We start from the raw sequence: 19,526 nt of genomic DNA, 5'->3' as shown, positions 1-19,526 counted from the left end.
ACTAGGAAGTGCGCACGTGCAACTCCCAACAAAGATCATTTAGAGACAAGATGTATTGCTCCATAGCTAAAACGAAGCCTTCAACACACAGGGTGAAAAGAGGAGCTGCAGCAATGTGCAGTAGGACAAAAAAAAGTTAGTTTTTTTTAATTAAATCATGTAAACCTGTTCTGGTACGACCCCTAAATAGGATTTTGAACCTCAAAATGAGCATAATACCACCTCTTTAAGGTGGAAATGAGCAACCTGAGAATATAGGACATCTCACAAGCACAGGTCGGGAACAGACGTGATGGTCGACTGCACAACAGTTTTTCTGTCCTCAAGAGAAGAAAACATGCTCTGTTACGATAAAAGAAACCCGTTTTTCTATCTTCTGGTTCTGTGCCTGTTGGTTTAAATGTGAGACTGCTACAGTGTCTAACCAAATTCCCAGGTCTTTATAAGATTGAACAAATTCAGTGCCATTATGAGTATGGACACCAAGAATTATGGGTTCATGAGAATAAAATACTCACATAAGGAGCATTTGTTGAGGTCCTGTATGAATCAAGAGGATTATTAGTGCCAATCACACAAATTCCTGTATTCCTATTTTACAACTCTAGACAAACACATTTAAGATCAAGTGATCGATCTGGGACAAATGATTATTTTGAATGTAGTCAGTTTTTTTCTGCGATGGATTTTCACCAGTGGCTCACTGTAGACAGGCCAAATATTGTTAAAAATAACATAAGGAGCAATAAAAATTCAATCTGTTACTATCAGCTTAATCTTGTAAATTCCTACGTGTAATATCATGAGAAGGTATTACAGCATAAAAAGGCTGAATGCTCCCGAATAGTGAAAGCTCTCTTCATAGGATTTAGAGTATTACATAACCGCCTCCCCTATTGTAAATGCTTGTAAAGTGAATCTGAATATCAGTATTTTACTATAGCTGACAGATACATACATTTGGATTATTTTTGTTATAATATTAAATGTTTTGTCATTTTCATGTTTAAATAAATGAATGTTACACAACTGTGATCTCTGTGTAGGTCCATCACACCTCGAATGAGGAAACAGGCCAGACTCACTCATCTCCAGTTCTACCTGTTCACCACCAGGCTGCAGCAGAGCACACACAGACTAATACAGAGGAACGCTTCTCCTCTGCCAAAACAGAAACTCCACCTAAAAATGATCCTCTGAACCTCTTTTGCCACCTTGGCTCCAAAACCAACCCCAGCCTCCAGTCCCTTTCATTGACTGCAGAGACACTAGAGGAGTTTAAACTGGGGACCTGGTGCTCTAGCGAGATCCTAAACCTGGAGGAAAGCCCCAGTGAGGAATCTGATGCCCTGAAGGAAGCCTACAGGAGCTTGGGGTTGGGGGAGGATCTTGAAGCACTTCAACAACAATGTAACCGCCTGGAAGTCACCCTGCAGCACACGCAGGAGCAGCTGCAGATGATGGCTCAAGAAAATACTCGACTGAAATTACAGCTCAGGAAAGAGGCAGAGGAAGAACAAGCTGAGGCACAGCAGGGGTCTTCAAGAGAAAAGGTATGTTGCAACTGCAGTATTCCCAATTATTTTATAGCACTGAAATGACCAGTTTTCAATAAAGTAGTGTGTCACTCATCAAATTCTACCTCTTTATATACTCAGATTAGCACACTACCTGCCAGTGATGGGGAGGATGATCTTGTCAAGGCCCTGAATCAGGAGAACCGGGCTTTAGCGGACCGGATCCGGCAGCTTCTGGGTCACATTGAGGTCAGAGAAGAGGAAATCAAGAGGGGGGAAACACAGCTACGGCAGCATATCACCAACGTAGAGGCGGACAGAGTCAGGCTGGAGCAGGAGAACCAGGAACAAGGGTGTTTGATCACAGAACTCAACCAGAAGACTGAGGATGATCTCAATACCATCATGGAGCTGCAGCAAAGGTTAGAGGAGAGCCAACAGCATATGGAGGAATCACACTTTGACAAGGAACCGTGTGGATCTCAATTGCAAGGTGAATATACAGCTGCAGTATCAGGAAGTTTTCAACAGAACAACCTTGAAGAATGTGTGGACATTTTGGTGGAAAGGGTGCTAAACGGGGAAGAACCACAGCTGATGTCCAGTCAACAACCAGACAATTTGACTACAGCTTCAGCACCTGGTTCTCAACATAATAATTGCTATGATCCCTTGCAGAACGGAATGCAAAGCAGTCAGCATGTTAGTTCGCTGACTGATCAAGTGCACCTGCTGACCAAGTCAGTCCAGAGCCTTAAAACAGAACAAGAGGAACTGTCTGGTGACATAAATTCTCTCAGAGAGCAGCAGAGAGAGGTGGCAATGTCAGTCCAAACACAGACAGAAGTGAAGCAGCAGTTAACTCGGACAGTTTGGGGATTGAAAGAGGAGAGAGACAGCATCTCTCAATCTCTGGCTGGTCTCAAACAGGAGAGAGAGCAGCTTACCAGGACAGTCTATGGGCTGAAAGATGAGAGTAACCAGTTTATAAGGTCTACAAGTGGCCTGAAAGAGGAGAAAGAGCATCTAAGTGAGGCTTTATCTGCTCTCGAAAGAGAAAAAGAGAAACTGTTAGAATTTCTCTCAAGAGGAAAAGCGGAAAGAGATCAAACCATGCAGTCAGTACAACGTTTACAGTCAGAGAGTGACCAGTTAAGCCAGGCAGTGCTCTATTTGAAACAGGAGAGAGACAAATTAACCAATTCCCTTAAGTGTCTGAAGGAACAGAGAGATAAGGAGCAGTCATCTTCCACTTTGCAAGAAGACCAAGGCGAGTTAAAAAAATCAGTAAGCAGTTTGCAAGAAGAAAAAGAAAGAATTGAAAGTTCAATCGGTTGTTTGAAAACAGAAGAAAAGCATATAAAGCTATTACTTCAGGGCCTAAGAGAGGAAAGCCTCCAAGCTGCTCTGCCCAGCCAAACACAAACAGAAGGGAGGGATCAGAAGCAGCATCTGCTGAATCCAAACACTGCTGTTACGACGAAGAAGACTAAGACTTCTGTTGGGACAGACGAATATGCTACACAAAGATGTCAGACGGATGACCACAGCGGGACCTCTCTACTTATGCAACATGTTTTTGATGGAAAACAGGTGCAAAGTGATCTGATGAGGGAGACTGAAGCTTTGGGAGCAGAACTAAAGAGGTCGCGATATGAACTGGAGAAGAGCCATGTAGATGTGAGTTTACACAACTTTGTTTGTGTACATTTGTTGTGATAGAAAATAATATATATTAACTTTGGACACTCTGTTGATTAAACAAAATTGCAGTAGTTGGACAAAACAATCCCAAATCAAGGTCCACTTACTAGCTTTAGCTTTTAATCTCAATCTGAAAGAGAAAGACGACACAGCATCCTCATCATGCTACAGAGCTCCTACTGACTTGTGTCAATAGGAGCAGTGGTTAGAGATTCCCCCTAATTTAATGTGTTTATGTTCACATTTGTGGCATGTAAGACCAATATGTTGCACAGTGAATTGCATCAAGCGGAAGTTAGGAGGGAGGAAGCAGAGAGAAAGGCCGCAGCTGACGAGGTGATGAGGCTGACAGATGTAGCCAATCAGATGGAGGAAACCAGAAAGGAAAACGACAGCCTCATAACCCAGGTATTGAACTAGATATACTTTACAAAAAGACATGCACACATTAAAACACACACAGTACACAGAGTTAAAACATCACATATTTGGAGTTGCTCTGACAGAGCACCTGCCCTAATTAGCCTTCCTAAGACCTTATGAAGCCCTAAATATGTCCTGTAGTTTGGACTCCCTCTGATATTGCTTTTCACTTACTTTTCCAGGGACAAACTCAAGTAAAGACATTGTTTATCTGTTATCTGTGTCTATCATTTATTTAGACCTAACCAGTGTTTGTGTTTGCCGTAGGTGAAGCAGCTACGGAGCGAACTGACAGGACTGGTCAGGGAGAAGACTGATGCTCTGTCACTGAAGGCACAAATAGAGGAGCAATATAACATCCTTACAGCTCAGCTCAAAGCCAAGGTAAGAGTGGCAGACTATCTTTCTTTTTCATTTGTTATGTACCATAAATTAGTTCTTAGTGCCTGTATGTGGCGCTTTATTATAATTTTGATCTAACTATTCTAACTGTTAATACACTAACTAATATAAGTATTTGATATTTGAATCTGTGTGATGGGTTGATGCTTCATCTGAAGTTAAAACACATACCACATCTGAATCTGCAGTACAGACAGACCAGGTTAAAATGCTCACATTCTTTATTTCTTGTTTGTGAGTAAATTGAAGGTCTTGAGTGGTTCACTGTTCTTCAGTTGCTTCAAGGCAGCAAGGCAGTTCTCATCACAGATCTGTTCCCGTGTGTGTGTGTGTGTGTGTGTGTGTGTGTGTGTGTGGGTTGGTGTGTAAAAACCTCCCAGACGGTGGCTCTAGAGGAGCTAAACTCAGAGTACATCGCTCTTAAACGAGGTCAGGGCGGCAAGGAGGATCCGGGCACTGTTCTCATTTCACTCAGGACACGTTACAATGACATCAGAGTGAAGGTGTGCAGTCCATGATGGTCAAAGCACTTAGTTGTATGTTATGAGCTGATAAGTTTTTATCTTTATCTTATATACAGTCGTTTTCACGTGTTTAATACTATACTTTGTTTGTACTGTAGTATGATGCACTCCTGAAAAAGAAGAGCCAGAATGATCTGGAAATAGCTCCTTTAAAGGTGAGGAAAGAGACATATAGCTTTTTATTCTTTTATTAAGTGTTCCTTTATTATTATTGTGTGCTGCAACACTTAACAGTACTGACAGCTTTTGTCCTGTGTCAATAACAGTTGAGTTTGACTGACAGGTGTTTTGTCCAATAACAGGCCAAGCTGTCTTGCCTGGTGGTGAAGTGTCAGGAGAGGAACAGCTTGTTGTTTCAGATGATGAAGGCCATGCACAGACGAGGTTGTGTGGACTCCACACTCACGCAGCAGGTTGAGCAGCTGCTCAGTGACGCGGCTCTGCAGGACTACGCTGCAGCATTCACACCACGGAGCGTGAACGTAAAGACCCGGGATTATAGTACTTGGTTTACACCAGGATTTTTTAAATTTCAAGACTACACCAACGGGCTCACACCTGATCAGACCTGCTCCACCATACCCACACTTGTAAATCAGCATTACCAAAATGGACTCACAACTGAATCCAGAGTAAAATGTAGAGAATTAAAAAGTGAAAAACACAGATCTTCAGTCACCACTGAATCAATGACAAAACATCAAGATTGCAGTAGTGAAGTCACACTTGCATCAACAGTAACACTAAAGGAAAATGCCAACTCACCAGTGCAAGAGCATGCCAGCGTCCAAGCGACACCATCACCTGTTGTTCCTTCACCGAAAGCGAGCTTGATCATCACTACGGCACAGGTGAGATGATACAAACATATTTATATTCAAATATTTCTTTGGTTCATATGTTTGTAGATGTAGCATTTTAACAGCAAAAATAAGCCATTACTACATTCAATTTCTGAAATAATTCTGATGAATGAACATGAACGACAGCAGTTCATGGCTTCCATAATGTATTTCCTTTTTGTGCTACTATACCTGAATTAATAAAAAATATGCTACATTGCTTTACAGAACAAACAAATTCATTTATGGTCTCCAAAAGACAATCTCTTCCAAGATTTTATTTACAACTGACTTTATGGGAAATGCGCTCCTAATTAGAGCACTAGCATAAAAGAATTCTTCCTGACTAAATGGGTAATTTCTATCTTTTTAAATCTGGGCCTATTTTCACATATTTTGGTGTCAAAATGACTTGTAAGTACAAGTTTTGGAATGCACGCAGTAGATGGCTTCAGTTGGCAGGTGTCTGACAGCATCATGGAAAGGATGCCTGCAAGTGTCTCCGAGCAACACCCTTTGTTTTTAACCGGAAACAGATTGACAGTCTTGCTTGAGGACAATTCATGCTCTGAAATCTCGTGAGAGGTGAGTTGTTGTAGGAAGACGACAGTGGAAACGTGAGTTGGAGAGAAGATTTGTTTTTGTTCATAGGGTCACTGCACTGCATCCGGTTCACGCGAAAGCCATATACTGCATGGATTCAAAAACCTGTTTGTACCTACTAGTCATTTTGACCCCAACATATGTGAAAATACGGCCAAGGCTTAAAAATAATGACATTTTCCTTTAAAACTGTAGTCAGGTGAATATAGAAACAGGTTTTGCTTGCTGTAATCATTACCATTGTGAATCTGTCCTTTAAGTAATATACCAGTGTGAGAAAGAAGCTGCCAATTGTGTCAGCCATACTCTCATTTGTGTCTTGTAACCATAACAAGTTTTCAATGTTAACTTGACATTAATATTTCATGTTATTCTCAATCCTACCACAGCTTTCTCCCGCTGCCAGTGGATCAGTTCAAGTAACCAGTGGACCCGAGAATCTTGGATTTCATCATCCAGACATGAAAGGGAAGTCTTCCCTAGATCTGGCCAGTTCGACTGGATCCTCACGGAGTCCCACTCCTCCCTCCTCCAACACACGTGTGAGCCGGGGCAGGAGGCTGAGTAGCCCTGAGAAGATCATCAACCTACACGAGCAACTGCAGAAGACTTTAATGAGCAGCTATCAGGTATACTGAAGCTTTCTGAACATGCAGCATTACATAGATGCAGTTTAGTGTTGAAGTGTGAGTAACATTACTCTTAGCGTATTATTTTTTAAATTATTTTTCAAGTGGTTATTCAAACTCACGTGTGCACACAAGACTACATGAAGAAGATGTAGCCAAATATGATGTTAGCATGTGTTAAACAAATGTGTTTTTCTCAGGCTCCAGTGAGCAGAGGAAGAGGATCTCAGCCCAGGGAATGTCTCCCGTTTCCAGCTCATACAGACCTGAGACCAGCCTCTCAGACAAAGACGCAGAGCCTCACTTTCAGTATATCACATACCAACTCTCTCCTAGTCACCACTCCTTCGAGCCCAGCTAAGCACACTCCAGCCGTGACAGCCACACCTGTTGCCACTAATAAGTCAACAACACTATTTGATACAGTCTCCTCAAGATCTGCTAGTGTTACATTCGGTACCAACATGTTTACTGACTTTAAAGCAGACAGATCTAAAACCACAACGTCTGCTCTTTCTAGCTCTTATAACTTTCCATTTGCCACTATGGCACCTAGCAAATCCACCTCAAGCAGTGCCACTAATGGAGCAATATCCCCAAAACAGACCATGAAAATCACTGCTATTCCTGACCTGTCTGATGCAAAACATACAGCTTCTACTCCTTTAACCTTCGACTCTGATGTCTTCATAAGTTCTGACACCAATCCAAAAACCACTGCCTCAGACACAACTGCCTGTAGCATATCAACTGCCCCCAAGGCTAGTCATTTTAACAGGCCTTCTAAAACGGATGGTGCTTCCCCTACATATGATAGGCTTGTATCTGCTGCATCCTGTGCTCATTCTGCCCATCGCTCTCCTGAGAGATCCAACAAGTCTGCCAGAAAGTCTGTAACTGCTCTTGAAAAAACAAAGTCAGCAAGACCAGGTAATTGAGATTACTCACACAAAGGCAAAACACACCATTGCTCAAAGCCCCGATAGAAGAAATTCATATTTTATGCAAAGTTGAAATGCCTTTATTGATTTGACAGTAAAACAGCATTTGCTAAAACACAAGAACATGTTGTAGCTTCGGTACATAATATTGCAGTTAATGATTGTAGATTATTACTTTTTAGTTGTACACTGCTGCAATGTGATTATGCCCAGCTTAGATATGGGCCATTCTCTGTTTTTGTAATGAATAAAAAAATAATGTTGTATAATATTCCAGCACAAATTCTGGCAGTTTGACATTGCCCTGTTTATTGCTCACATACATTAACACATTGCGGTACAGCACATGCCTATAAACCTTTACTAAATCGTTTGAATTCTTTAGTAAGTTCAGTATACAGGAGCATCCTGCTATGCTCATTTGTTGTGGTAGAATTTTAAAGTTAAAGTTGAACCATAAAAGCAATCTGCTATTTAACAAAGAAATATATTAGTGCACATTTAGGCTGTACTGTACCCTGTGTTAACAGCATCACAAGCATCGCATTGTACAAGCAAGATAGGGTGCTGTGCTTGATCATTCTTTGCCCGATCACCTGCAGAAGCTCCAGCTGAGGTTCGCTCTGTTGAGGTCATCAAAACAGTTGGGCAGAGCAGCCTCATGATTGGCTGGGAGAGGCCACCACTCGATGAGCTGGGCTGCAGTAACGGCACATTTGTGTACGGATACAGGGTAGGCAGAACAAACTACAGCAGCAGGCAGACAGACACATGGACTTTGGAAGTTGCATTGGTCTAAAAGCTTCTTGTATTATTTCGTGTCACCTCTCAGGTGTTTGTAGATGGGGATTTTCACAAGTCTGTCATGAGCTCAGCGTGCACCAAGGTATCAGTCTCTCTCCTGACGCTTAACAGCTGTGCATTGTTGCCTCCTGTTAAACTTAATAACAGCCATCCACTGCATTCACTTTCCACAGTGTATTCTGGAGAATGTTGACCTGAGCGTCCCAGTCCACATCAGTGTCCAAACGCTTGGCTCTAATGGTCTCGGTTCAAACAGTGTCCACACCATGTATGGGACTGACCACCACTGACTCAGTGTCCTGAATACAACAAACATAATGGTGAGTCCACGAGTAAGTATAGTAATATTGAATAAGACACCCCTCTATCCTAGATTTTACTGCATCTGATTTATAAGTGTTTTACTATCTTGTCAGTGTCTTTGTAGGATTACAGAAACTCCTCGGTGAAAACCTTAACTGCCAGTGGCCGAGGTTTGAATGGTCAGTTGTGTGCATCGCTGTGTCCTTGTGTTTGTATATCAGTCTACACAAAGTATGGTCGAATGTTTTCATTTTGTCATGCATGTTTTGCTTTATGTATGTGAAACAGCAGTAAAACAACTTCCAGATAAATTTAAAATTAAAGTGAAATCGAATCTAATGTAATTGATATTTTAAAAAGTGCTTAAAGATACTAACGCTTGTGTGACAATTTTCACAAATTTTTCCCTTCGTCCTGTGTGTCCTGTGTGTGTGTGTGCGTGTCTGTCCTTCAGCCAACTATAGCTGCAGTCCTCTGAGGGGCCGTCCTAACCTCCACCTCAGCAAACAGCGAGGGAGACGCCGTCACACTGCCTCAGGCTCAGGTCAACCAATCACAAAAAATCGTCTCACGTTGTCTTTACCAGCCTATGAACATGCAGTGACCTATGGCCGGCCGCTAAACCTCAAAATGATTAACTTAAGATGTCAAACAAAATACAGTGTAAGATTCCTGCCTCTGTGCTGAGAATTCATTTGCATGTCAGAGCAGATCCTTGTTGGAAGAACTTCCTGTGTCAGAGTCCCTCCTACTGGATTCACCATCCTGGAATGGATAGGATGTTGTGTTTGCCAGGTAAAAAGGCCGGAGCAGCTGCCAATCAAACAGATCCTGACAAACTGATAAAAACACTACAAACACTACACTACAAACTATATGAAGCCAAGATCAATCACATTGTCATAAGCTGCCTGTGATGCCAACATTCACTAACATTGTTCAACCAAGACAGAAAATGTTGGAGGGACGTCTGCATCTTGCTGCACATTTTAACACTGTGTTAAACATTGAGAGATCATGTGGCATATTGCTTCATCAGCCTCTCTGGACTCTGTGACACGAACCGTTGGTTAAAGGGACATTCACTGTATGAAAAGCCTTTTCAAAGCAACACTCACTGTATAATGTGCCGACCCAACCTTGTACCCGAAGCTCATCTTACTTGATTTTTACACACAAAGCCAAATACGAGAAAAGACTCCAAAGACTTATCAGTTTCCTTGTCCTCATAGGTCTACGGGGTTTACTTCAAACAAAGAAGCCAGGAGATTTCTGGAATTTGCACACATATGATATCTAGAAGATAAAATTTAAAAAAGAGATTATCACTGATATTTTTTGTAGAGAATATTATAAAAATATGCCAATTTACCACCTACTGTCTTTTTGTATGAGTGGCACTTTGTTTTTCATGCCTAATAGATGTTATGTTTGCACGCTCACATTGTTTTTTTATTTTATACAATTTCACAACACACTGTATGATGTTCTTTTGCTACTTAATGTATGTATGGGTGTGGAGTGGTCATGGTGCAGCAAACGTATTTTTCTATCATTAATTGAAAATATTGATTCCCAATTGATTCCTTACGACTGTACAGAGAATAAATGTTTATATAATATTAACTGTCACTCCAGTGTCTGTGTGTGTATGTAAACATATGTAAGATATTAAAACATTTTGGTTTACAAATTCTTGTTAAAATCAAATCAGGGTTGAAATTTGGCCACATGGATAATACATTGCTGTCCAAAACCATGTATCTCCAAATGATTGATTTTAAATATTTCTGATAAATTGAAGCGTGTCTGTATGGGCTAAAAAAACTTTTAAACCCTATTTGATTATCTGAAAAATGCATTGTCATAAAAGTAATTTAATTCTTAGCTCATAAAAGGTAAATGTTTTGGAGATACATGGTTTTCATAGGACAGCAAAAATGGGGTTCTCTAATAATGAATTATGAAACTTAGCTTCATTTTCTTTAACCTTACCTAAACACTTCCCATTCATGAACACTAGATGGCAGCCATTCATGGATGAATGTGGGCAGTACTGTGTGTGTGGTAGAGAGAGATGCTTTCAGCAGAGATTTAGTGGAGTGGATGATGCTGACGTGCATACCAAGGAGTGGTCAAGTAGTTTAAAAAAAGACCTTAATAATCACATTCTCAGTTCTCAGCTGCTTTGGAAGCTCCTCTGAGAACGTCATCTCTCGTGCTCAGCAGAAAGAGTACTAGGTGGAGGAAGAAGAGAAATAGAGTTTGTGTGGTATAGGTGTAGAAGTGAGTTTAGCAGGAAGTACCCCAAACTGTGAGCAAAAATACTTTTTTTAACCTCTGCTCCTCTTCCTCTTTTCCTGTCTCTGTTACTTAGTACACAGACACATTCTAGATTCTCATACCACAGATAGTTGTTGTAGTAAGTAGTGTAGTAGTAATAACAGAAAAGTTAGCTGTTATGCATCTTACACTGTCATTTTTGCAGCGGTGGAAGTAGGCTATAGTTACTCAAGTACTGTACTTAAGTACAAATTTCAGATACTTGTTTGTAATTTTCTTGAGTATTTACATTTTGTGTTACTTTTTACTTTTACTTTATCACAATTCAGTGGGGAAATTGTACTTTTACTCCACTGTATTTATTTGACAGCTTTACTTTACAGAACAAGATTTTCTATACAAAATATGACGCACTGTTCTAGATTAATCTACCCTACAGTATATCAGCTAGTTGAAATAAGCTCCACCTTGACCAACTATAACACTAAAATGCTACTGACATATTAAAGCATCAGTAATAATAATGCTATAATATATAATACACACAGGGGCCGTACATTTTGCTTGCAAGACTTGTAATTAAACTCTTTTTATATTGTGCTATTGCTACTTTTAAAGTATTTGAATACTTGCATTCATGCATGAACAATACACTCAACAACTGTAGTCCTGCACTGCACCAACTAAAAAAGCTTCAATATAAACTGCAGTTCAGTTTCTTGACGCAGCAGGTCCTTGAATCAGCTTAAAGAAGCTTAGCTGGACCCGCAGGACTCTCATTACACTCTCCTGGGAGACTCACCTTCATTATTAACACACACTCCAACATATGCGGTGCACACGCCTCAGCACAGTAGTGTAGGTTTAATGTCTTGTTTACACAAGTTAATGACATCGGTGTTAATTAATTTTCCGTGCTGGGTGTTAATGATGCCAAGCTCAGCTCTGACTCTCCATATGTAGGCCAACATGCGAGTTCTAAGGTGACGGAGGAGAGAAACAGGAGATGTAGATTAAAGGAGGTTTGTAAGCATGACTTGTCACAGGGGTGCCAATAACAACAACAGCTGGGCTCAAGCTTCCTGCAAAAATATTCTGTGGTGACGTTTAAAGACACTTCTGGAGCTTTCTCTGTGTTTTGTGTGTGCTCTGCATATGTGGCTCAGAGTGTGTCAGCACTGCAGGGGATATCTCCTTTTTGCAGGAGTGTGTGTGTGTGTGTGTGTGTGTGTGTGTGTGTGTGTGTGTGTGTGTGTGTGTGTGTGTGTGTGGGGGGGGGGGGGGGGGGGGGGGGGGGGGGGGGGGGGGGGGGTGTTGCTGGAAAAGGAGCGGCAGATGAGAAAGAGGAGGGGAGGGATGGCATGTTGAGGTTTTAATTTCACCCAGAAGGGATGTTGTCACTCCATCACTGCAACTGCCACTTGGAGCGTCCTGGGGCTCAAGTGTGGTGGTTGGTCTGGAGTCGACTTCCAGACCTCCAGGGCTACTCTTGCTGCTCACACCCGGAGATGAGCTCTAAAAGTAGTGTCCTCCCGCTGCTGCGTCTGGGCAGATGGGTCTTGATACTGGAAGGTTGTTGTGTTGAGTCTGTCATACAGCAGAGTTGTGGTTGTGTTACTATCCCTGCTGAGTGTGTGCGTGTCACTGCAGGCATGTGTCTGCTAAGTGTTAGAGCTCGCAGGGATATTGTCATATTATGCTAAGAATGTCATCACATGAAAATAACCAGCTGCTGAGCGGTTATGCTTATTATATGTTCACATGTTTGGCGTTTTGGATCTTGTCTTTCTCTCCACAGTGGTGTAATGCCCCTTTTATTCCCACCATCTACTGTGTCTGTCGTTGTGGCTGTATCAGTCCATCTCAGTCCCTGTTATATTTATAGGCAAAGCACTATCAGAGCTTCCAGCTGGCCGCCTGTGATTCAATTCTGACAGATCTACAGCTACAGCAAAGCAATCTCCTCTGTTTTTGTCTCATTTTTCTGCCCATCGCCTCCCCCTCTCTTTTTCTCTCACCCCCTTGTGTCCTCTCTTTTCTCTTCACTTCTTCCATCTCCTCTTCTTTTGTCTTTTTTATTACTTTCACCTTCAAACTTCAAGCCAATCTCAGTTATTTTTCTTCCTTATTTGTACTGTTTCTTCACACAGCTTAATCTCTGTATTTCAACTCTTTCATACAATCTTCATTCTCTCCTTTAATTGTCACCATTTTCCCCCCAAGTCGTTTATATTAATGCCCTTTTCTGCTTTTCTTGTTGCTTTTTCTTTGCCAGTTTTCCCCTTTTTAGGTCATTTTGAAGTGCTTTATTGCTGTTGTGCGCTATGAAACTCTATATCTCTTCTCTAGTTCCCTTTCAATTTTCTCCATGTCTTCATCATCCACAGTGCCTATCAGGTACGCTCTATCCTGCCAGCACAGAAATGAGAGCGTCATCACTTTAAGCAAATCCATGTTGAAACAAACATCAAACAACACAACTTCTAATTTGGGAAGAGACAAGCAATTAGCTGCTATTACATCCTCGAATCTGTGCAGCAAAGGCAACCCTAATCTCATTAATCATGAACAATGGGTGCAGTAATAGAGAAGCGTGTTTATGCAAATTCCCCCACACAGTAATCTCCTTCATGCTTAATAGCCAAAACAGTGGTGGCGCCTCAGCAAACAATCCTCCCCCTTCTTTTTCTCCGCTGAACCGCCTCTCCTCTTTCTTTCTTGTTTTTATACTTCTCATGCATTTTCCTTCATCCCACCTTCCTCTGCTTTCATGAAGTGTGAACCAGAACATTCAGAGTCTGTGGAAAAGTATTGATCCCGGTCCCTGGCGAGCCTTTCTGTTTTATAGCAAATAACCCTGAGACCGTATGGGGCTTTGGGTTTTACACCCCACCTGCTCTTGGCAGACTCCACAGCTCATTCCCCTTCTCCTCCATCAATTCTCTCTATTCCTTGTGTTTTTTATGCCTTTCATTTGCATTTTTATTGTTTCATTGCTTGCCTCTCTTTCTGTCTTCCCCCCATAGTGTCTGTTTACATCTATTCCTTCATTTCTCCTCCTCTTTACATTACAGTTATTGCTGTTTTTTTAAAATGTATTTTGTGTTCTAGCCCTCAGTCCAGGAACCATATGTGATTCAAGACTAAATATAGCCCAGAAGGACATTATAAGATTATGTCCCTGCATCCTCTTTCTCCTTACTTATCTCTCCTGTGCTCTTTCTTTTTGTCTCTCTTTTGGACTCGAGTTATGTGCTAATTTCAAATGATGATGATGATGAGTGCTGTGCAATGGCTGGTCAAGATGGATCAGGGGCCTGGGAAAGGTCAAATGCATTTGATCCATTACAAGACTGGTTCAATACAACTCGATCGTTTGATTGGTAAGCCCGCTCTTTGAGATGCTGCCTTGAAGTAATACTGATGAGTTGAGATTGGGATTTAAAATTATAAGATTATAAAGAAAGATTATAAAGCAGAGGATATTGCGATAACCTAAACATATTTTAACATTAATGTACTGTTGTAGTACCTTCAGTGGCAGAGAGTAACCAAGTACACAAAGTACTAATTTTGAGCTGGCTACTTGAGGATTTCCATTTTGTGCAACTTATACTTTTTACTCTGCTACACAGTTACTTTACAGATTAAGATTTTACATACAAAACATATTACAAGATATAAAACAAGATCCATTGTTGTCACTTTTTAAACTATCCGTCACCTCATATGCATGGTATCTTTTTTTTCAGCACAAACTCAGCTGTAAGTCTATTAAACAGACAAAATGACGCTGTATTTTGTAGTATGACGCTGCCAGGATCCAAAATACATGAAATATATAGCCTCTATAAAAATGTACAAATCCTTAATCATAATAACACAAAATATTATTATAGAACAGTAGAACACAATATTGTTTCAGTATTTGCACACACAAAAGAAAAACTATAATACAGTCTATTTACATATATAGTGATTTTATCATTAGCTTGTTTTTGTGCCTTTTTCATTGAAAGTCTGGATGCCTCTAAATCACTGATGATATTAAGAAGTCAGTTTTAAACATTTCATAGAATGTTTTTTAGATTGTCTACAAACATAAGCACTTTCAACTGGTTTCCTCAGCATGTCTCTAAATGATATATAAATAAATTATAATAAACATTATTATAAATAAAACATGTTCACTGTATTCACCAATATGATTGAATAGGAGATTCCAATAGTATATATATATAGTATATATAGTATATACTGAAAAGAAACACTCCCATTCTGCCTGTTAGGTACTTCTGTTTTTGATACTTTAAGTATACTTTAATACAATATTTTATATCTATAATAATACTTTCACATTTGAATTGAGAACTTTTACTTGTTTAGTATTTACACATTGTGCTATTACTATTTCTATGCAATCCCATATTTAATTACCTTACTGTTTCTGGTTATTCTTTTAATATTAATTTAATATAAAATGAAATTTCTTGTTTCATTTTATTCATGTAGCAATCAGGTCATATTTGTTAATTATGTGTCATTCTCTCTTTTAATTGTCACCATTTTTCACCCAAGTCGTTTATATTAATGCCCTTTTCTGCTTTTCTTGTTGCTTTTTCTTTGCCAGTTTTCCCCTTTTTAGGTCATTTTGAAGTGCTTTATTGCTGTTATAATATTTGTTAATTATGTGTCAAATGTAACTTCACTTTTGATTTTTTCCCCCTGAAAAAGATGTCACAAATGACAAACAGAAGAATACAGAAGCTGCAAAACATCATCACACTTACTGATCATAATGTGGACTATCAGTAAGGACATGTAGTCTCTGTTTCAAGGTATCTATATAAAGTATATCAAGTATATCATGCTTTTAACAATGGTGATCCCATTTTAAAGGGAAAGAATTGTTGAATTTGATGTTTGCCAACATGTCATAAATAAACACGCAGCTCATTTTACCATTGGATGAAGTGTATTAATGTGTTATTAGGGCTGTGGGAGGGGTAAATGGAGGAGTGTGTGTGTACGTGCGTGTGTGTGTTTGCCTAGAGAGAAAAATGAGAGAAAAAAGAACGAGCTCAGTATGTTTGCTCTGCGTTATGGGGAGCTGTCCCTTGTCACTGGTGCTGAAAGTGGATTACTGCTTCCCCACTTAAAGGGAGGGGAGGGGAGGGGGGTAAATGATAAGCAGGACGGACAAAAAGAAGAAGTAGAGAGAGAAAACCAAGAAGAGCTCACAAGATTGCTTCATTACTGCAGTCCCAGAGGCTGACTGCAGATTGAAGGAAGTTTCTTAGGAAAGAGCATTGTAAGATCACATCTAACTAGATGTAATTGTCTTACCTGGACACTGAGAGTGTATTTCTTTAACACACTTCATCTCTGTCTCTCTCTCTTACTCTCTCTCTCTCTATGTGCACACCTCGCTCTCAAGCTGTCACTAATTTGGACACATTCAGAGGTGGGATGGAGGAGGAGGAGTGGGGGAGGGAAAAGCACGGGAAGATCACCGTTTCTTTTTTTCACTGTTTTTCCAGCTCAGCAGGACAAAGGGCGACACAGTAAGAACAGCGCAATCTCCTCTGCTTCTTTTTCTCTGTTGGATTCATAAACTCCACCAGAAGAAGTTGCATTGAATGCTACTTGGATCTGAGAGTGCTGCTACAGCTCCTGCTGCAGATTTGGACCTGGAAACCCCTGTTCTGCTCTGGCCCTGCTCACCCAGCTGTGTCCCAGGTCACAGTCAGGATGACGGGGTGTGCCAAGCGCTGCAAACAGGGACTTGTAAAGTTTGCCTTGTCCCTGCACAAATTGGTCACTGGGACTCTCATTAAAGGTATGTCAGTGCACACACACCTCTTTATTGTATTTGTGCATATGCAGATTTGTGTTTGTGTGTGTAAGTTCCTGCATATTAATTCATACAAGTTGCAATCACTGAAAATTGTCTTGTAAGTGTTGATGTCTAGTGTTAAACTGTAGCAGCCAAGGCCACAAATTACCAGTAGCATCACAAAAGCAGAAGGGAAAGTCCAACCTCCTCCGTTTTGACTCCTGTCTGCAGTTGACCTCGTTCTGCTCAGTATGTTCTCCACGGGGAGGAGTGAAGGAGACAGAGATGAAGGGAGTAAGCAGCTAATAGAGAGGAGAGATAACGTTGATATAGAGCAGAGTGTGTGTGTGCATGCGATTGTGATGAATGTGAGTAATAAAAACATGTCGGTGAGGAGCCGTACACACATGATACTGAGAGGAAGGGGAGGATTTTACTATTGTGAATAATTAGCTGTTGTGTGCGTTTGCATCCATGGCTTGGTGCCTATATGTAAGGGTCCTGTGATTTTGTGTGCACACACAACATTACACTTATTCAGGTGCTTTTATTGTTAAAGCAGGGAAATGTGCACAAATCCATGCTTCAGAGACTGTCTGCAGCACAGCAGGAGCCTGCAGGCACACACACACACACACACACACACACACACACACGCGCACGCACACACGCACTTAGAGTATAATGCTTTTTGAGCCAATTGACATTTTGTCTGGAGGGATGGGAAACATCAAAGAAGTCAGTCACACACATACAATAGGAAAAAAAAGACATACTTAGATGCGCGCGCACACACACACACACACACACACACACACACACACACGGCTCAAGCATTCAACCACAGTGAGTTGAACTTCCCTCAAGGTCTCACATACACACAACGTCATGAAAGAGCTACTCCTAGGGTTTGGTTGTGTAACAAATTACTCCTGATATACATTTAAAAAAGGAAGCAGCAGTAAATGTGAAAATGGGATCTCTCTCTATCACACTCAAAGAAAGAACATACACATTAACACACATGGCACTAATGCATGCTTATTTAATCACCCACACAGAGAATAAGAAAATGAGCTGCAGGAGCAAGAGTTCTGGGTCTGTCACACCCAGACACGCACATACATCCCCCCCGCTCCTGATCCTTAAAGGGCCATTACAATTTTGTAGTTCTATGGATTATGTTTACTTCCATCACTATTCTCTTTGGGAAGTTGGTGTTTTAATTGGGCATGAAGAGAAGCTGCCCTGTGCCCTCTGTGTTCAAATCAATGAACACCTAATACATTATCTCCTGTTGTAATTCAATAGCAAATGGTCAACATGTAACATTGAGCTCTTTTTTTACTGAAATTACACTTTTACATAAACCTGCAGTGCGGAACTTTTGTTCCCCCCCTTTCCCTTACGACAGTAAGAGTAATTACACACATGTGCTTCTGACGTGCAGGCTGTACCAGTTGCTGCTGTCGCTACGGTTGCTCTTCCCTTCAGCTCTGGCAAACCAATCATTGCTGGTTGGTATAAAGCACATCACTACCAGTTCCCACAGACAAAACGCTGGTAACCTGTGAAATACAGAGAGATTTACCAGGTGGTGATAGGCTTAATCAGCATTGTGGGAACTTGTTTGGCAGGGGCTTGAATATAACATCCATTTATATGGATGCATTTGTATATTTTCATTATATTTATTATATTTTCGCTTTGGATAAAAGCATCAGCTAAATGAATATGTAACAGTCCTGCACTCTGGCTTTAAGTTTTTATTGAGTGCTGGGCTCCATTTAAAATGGCTTTACGATACTGTCTGCACCAGGAATTGGATTGTAGTAAACTGGTTACTTATCAAGCCATTTGGAGTAAATGGTGTGTGAAAATGTAGTTCTTCTTGGTTTTATGTTTTTCTAATGGAGAATAATGGTGCCCAATATTGGAATATTTAGTTGTTCTAAAGATTAATTTTCCAGATAGCTGATGAAGGTCGGATGACAAAAAAAAAAAAAAATCACTACATCACTATGAACATGAGGAGAGTTGAAGGACTTAAAGTAATCTAGCTTGCACATCCTCTTAAAGAGATAGAAGTTACCAAACTTTAGAGAGTAAGAGACAGATTAAAGAGGAGAATGGTCAAAATTGAAGCAAAGTAGGCAAAGATGTCTTGACTTAGTATGAGCTAGTATTAATCACACCCCCAAAACCTACATTTCCCATAATGCCTACAGCCTGTGTAATCCTCTTTGAAGCATAAACTGATCCTTATGTGTAAATTGGTAGAGTAACCCTTTCTTTCTCCTCCCACTCCTCTTAGAAATACAAATAGTACTACAAAAACTACTACTGCAACTTCTGCCAACCTTGCTCTTGAACAAAAGCCATGTATTCACAATTGAAAAAGAAAAGATGTGGCTGTCTTTAGGAGCTGGAGGCAAAAATACAAAAGGTCACAGCATGAGGAATCAACTTCGGTAAAGGCCAAAGCACAATTGTTTCACTCCAAATCTTGTCATGATGATTTATTATTAGTAAAATATGTCATTGACTGCAACTGTTAAACTACTGATCTTTCCATCCATCCATCTATCCGTCCACTAGCACAGCCACCATATATTTTTCTTCAGTAAGATGCTGACATTAAAGGGCAAACAGGGCCAGCACTTTCTGTAGCCAATGGGCCCGGCTGCCTTTTCTATACTACACTAAGTTACAGAC

The 19,526-nt window shown here is 40.6% G+C and overlaps 1 protein-coding gene across 5 annotated transcripts in view; it reads left to right on the top strand.

The window, feature by feature from the left end:
- Positions 1–10,324, top strand: part of LOC123958099 (rootletin-like) — a 24,150-nt gene extending 13,826 nt beyond the window's left edge. The window contains exons 5-19 of one of the 5 annotated variants that reach the window (XM_046031316.1): positions 1,047–1,553; positions 1,659–3,197; positions 3,480–3,629; positions 3,912–4,028; positions 4,427–4,549; positions 4,669–4,725; positions 4,873–5,421; positions 6,405–6,644; positions 6,845–7,574; positions 8,188–8,318; positions 8,418–8,471; positions 8,563–8,709; positions 8,806–8,871; positions 9,147–9,236; positions 9,404–10,324. In XM_046031316.1, coding sequence (XP_045887272.1) covers positions 1,047–1,553; positions 1,659–3,197; positions 3,480–3,629; positions 3,912–4,028; positions 4,427–4,549; positions 4,669–4,725; positions 4,873–5,421; positions 6,405–6,644; positions 6,845–7,574; positions 8,188–8,318; positions 8,418–8,471; positions 8,563–8,679 — 4,314 coding nt within the window. In that variant the 3' untranslated portion in view covers positions 8,680–8,709; positions 8,806–8,871; positions 9,147–9,236; positions 9,404–10,324. Of the gene's footprint in view, positions 1–1,046; positions 1,554–1,658; positions 3,198–3,479; positions 3,630–3,911; positions 4,029–4,426; positions 4,550–4,668; positions 4,726–4,872; positions 5,422–6,404; positions 6,645–6,844; positions 7,575–8,187; positions 8,319–8,417; positions 8,472–8,562; positions 8,722–8,805; positions 8,872–9,146 lie in introns of all 5 variants that reach the window. The other 4 variants (XM_046031314.1, XM_046031315.1, XM_046031317.1 and 1 more) reach the window with 4 other exon arrangements.
- The last annotated feature ends 9,202 nt before the right edge of the window (positions 10,325–19,526 follow it).

The sequence above is a fragment of the Micropterus dolomieu genome, linkage group LG19 (genome assembly GCF_021292245.1).
Source record: "Micropterus dolomieu isolate WLL.071019.BEF.003 ecotype Adirondacks linkage group LG19, ASM2129224v1, whole genome shotgun sequence".
NCBI classification, from domain to species: Eukaryota; Metazoa; Chordata; class Actinopteri; order Centrarchiformes; family Centrarchidae; genus Micropterus; species Micropterus dolomieu.
Note: the sequence above shows the minus strand (reverse complement) of the source record. Positions and strands in the feature narration are given on the sequence as shown.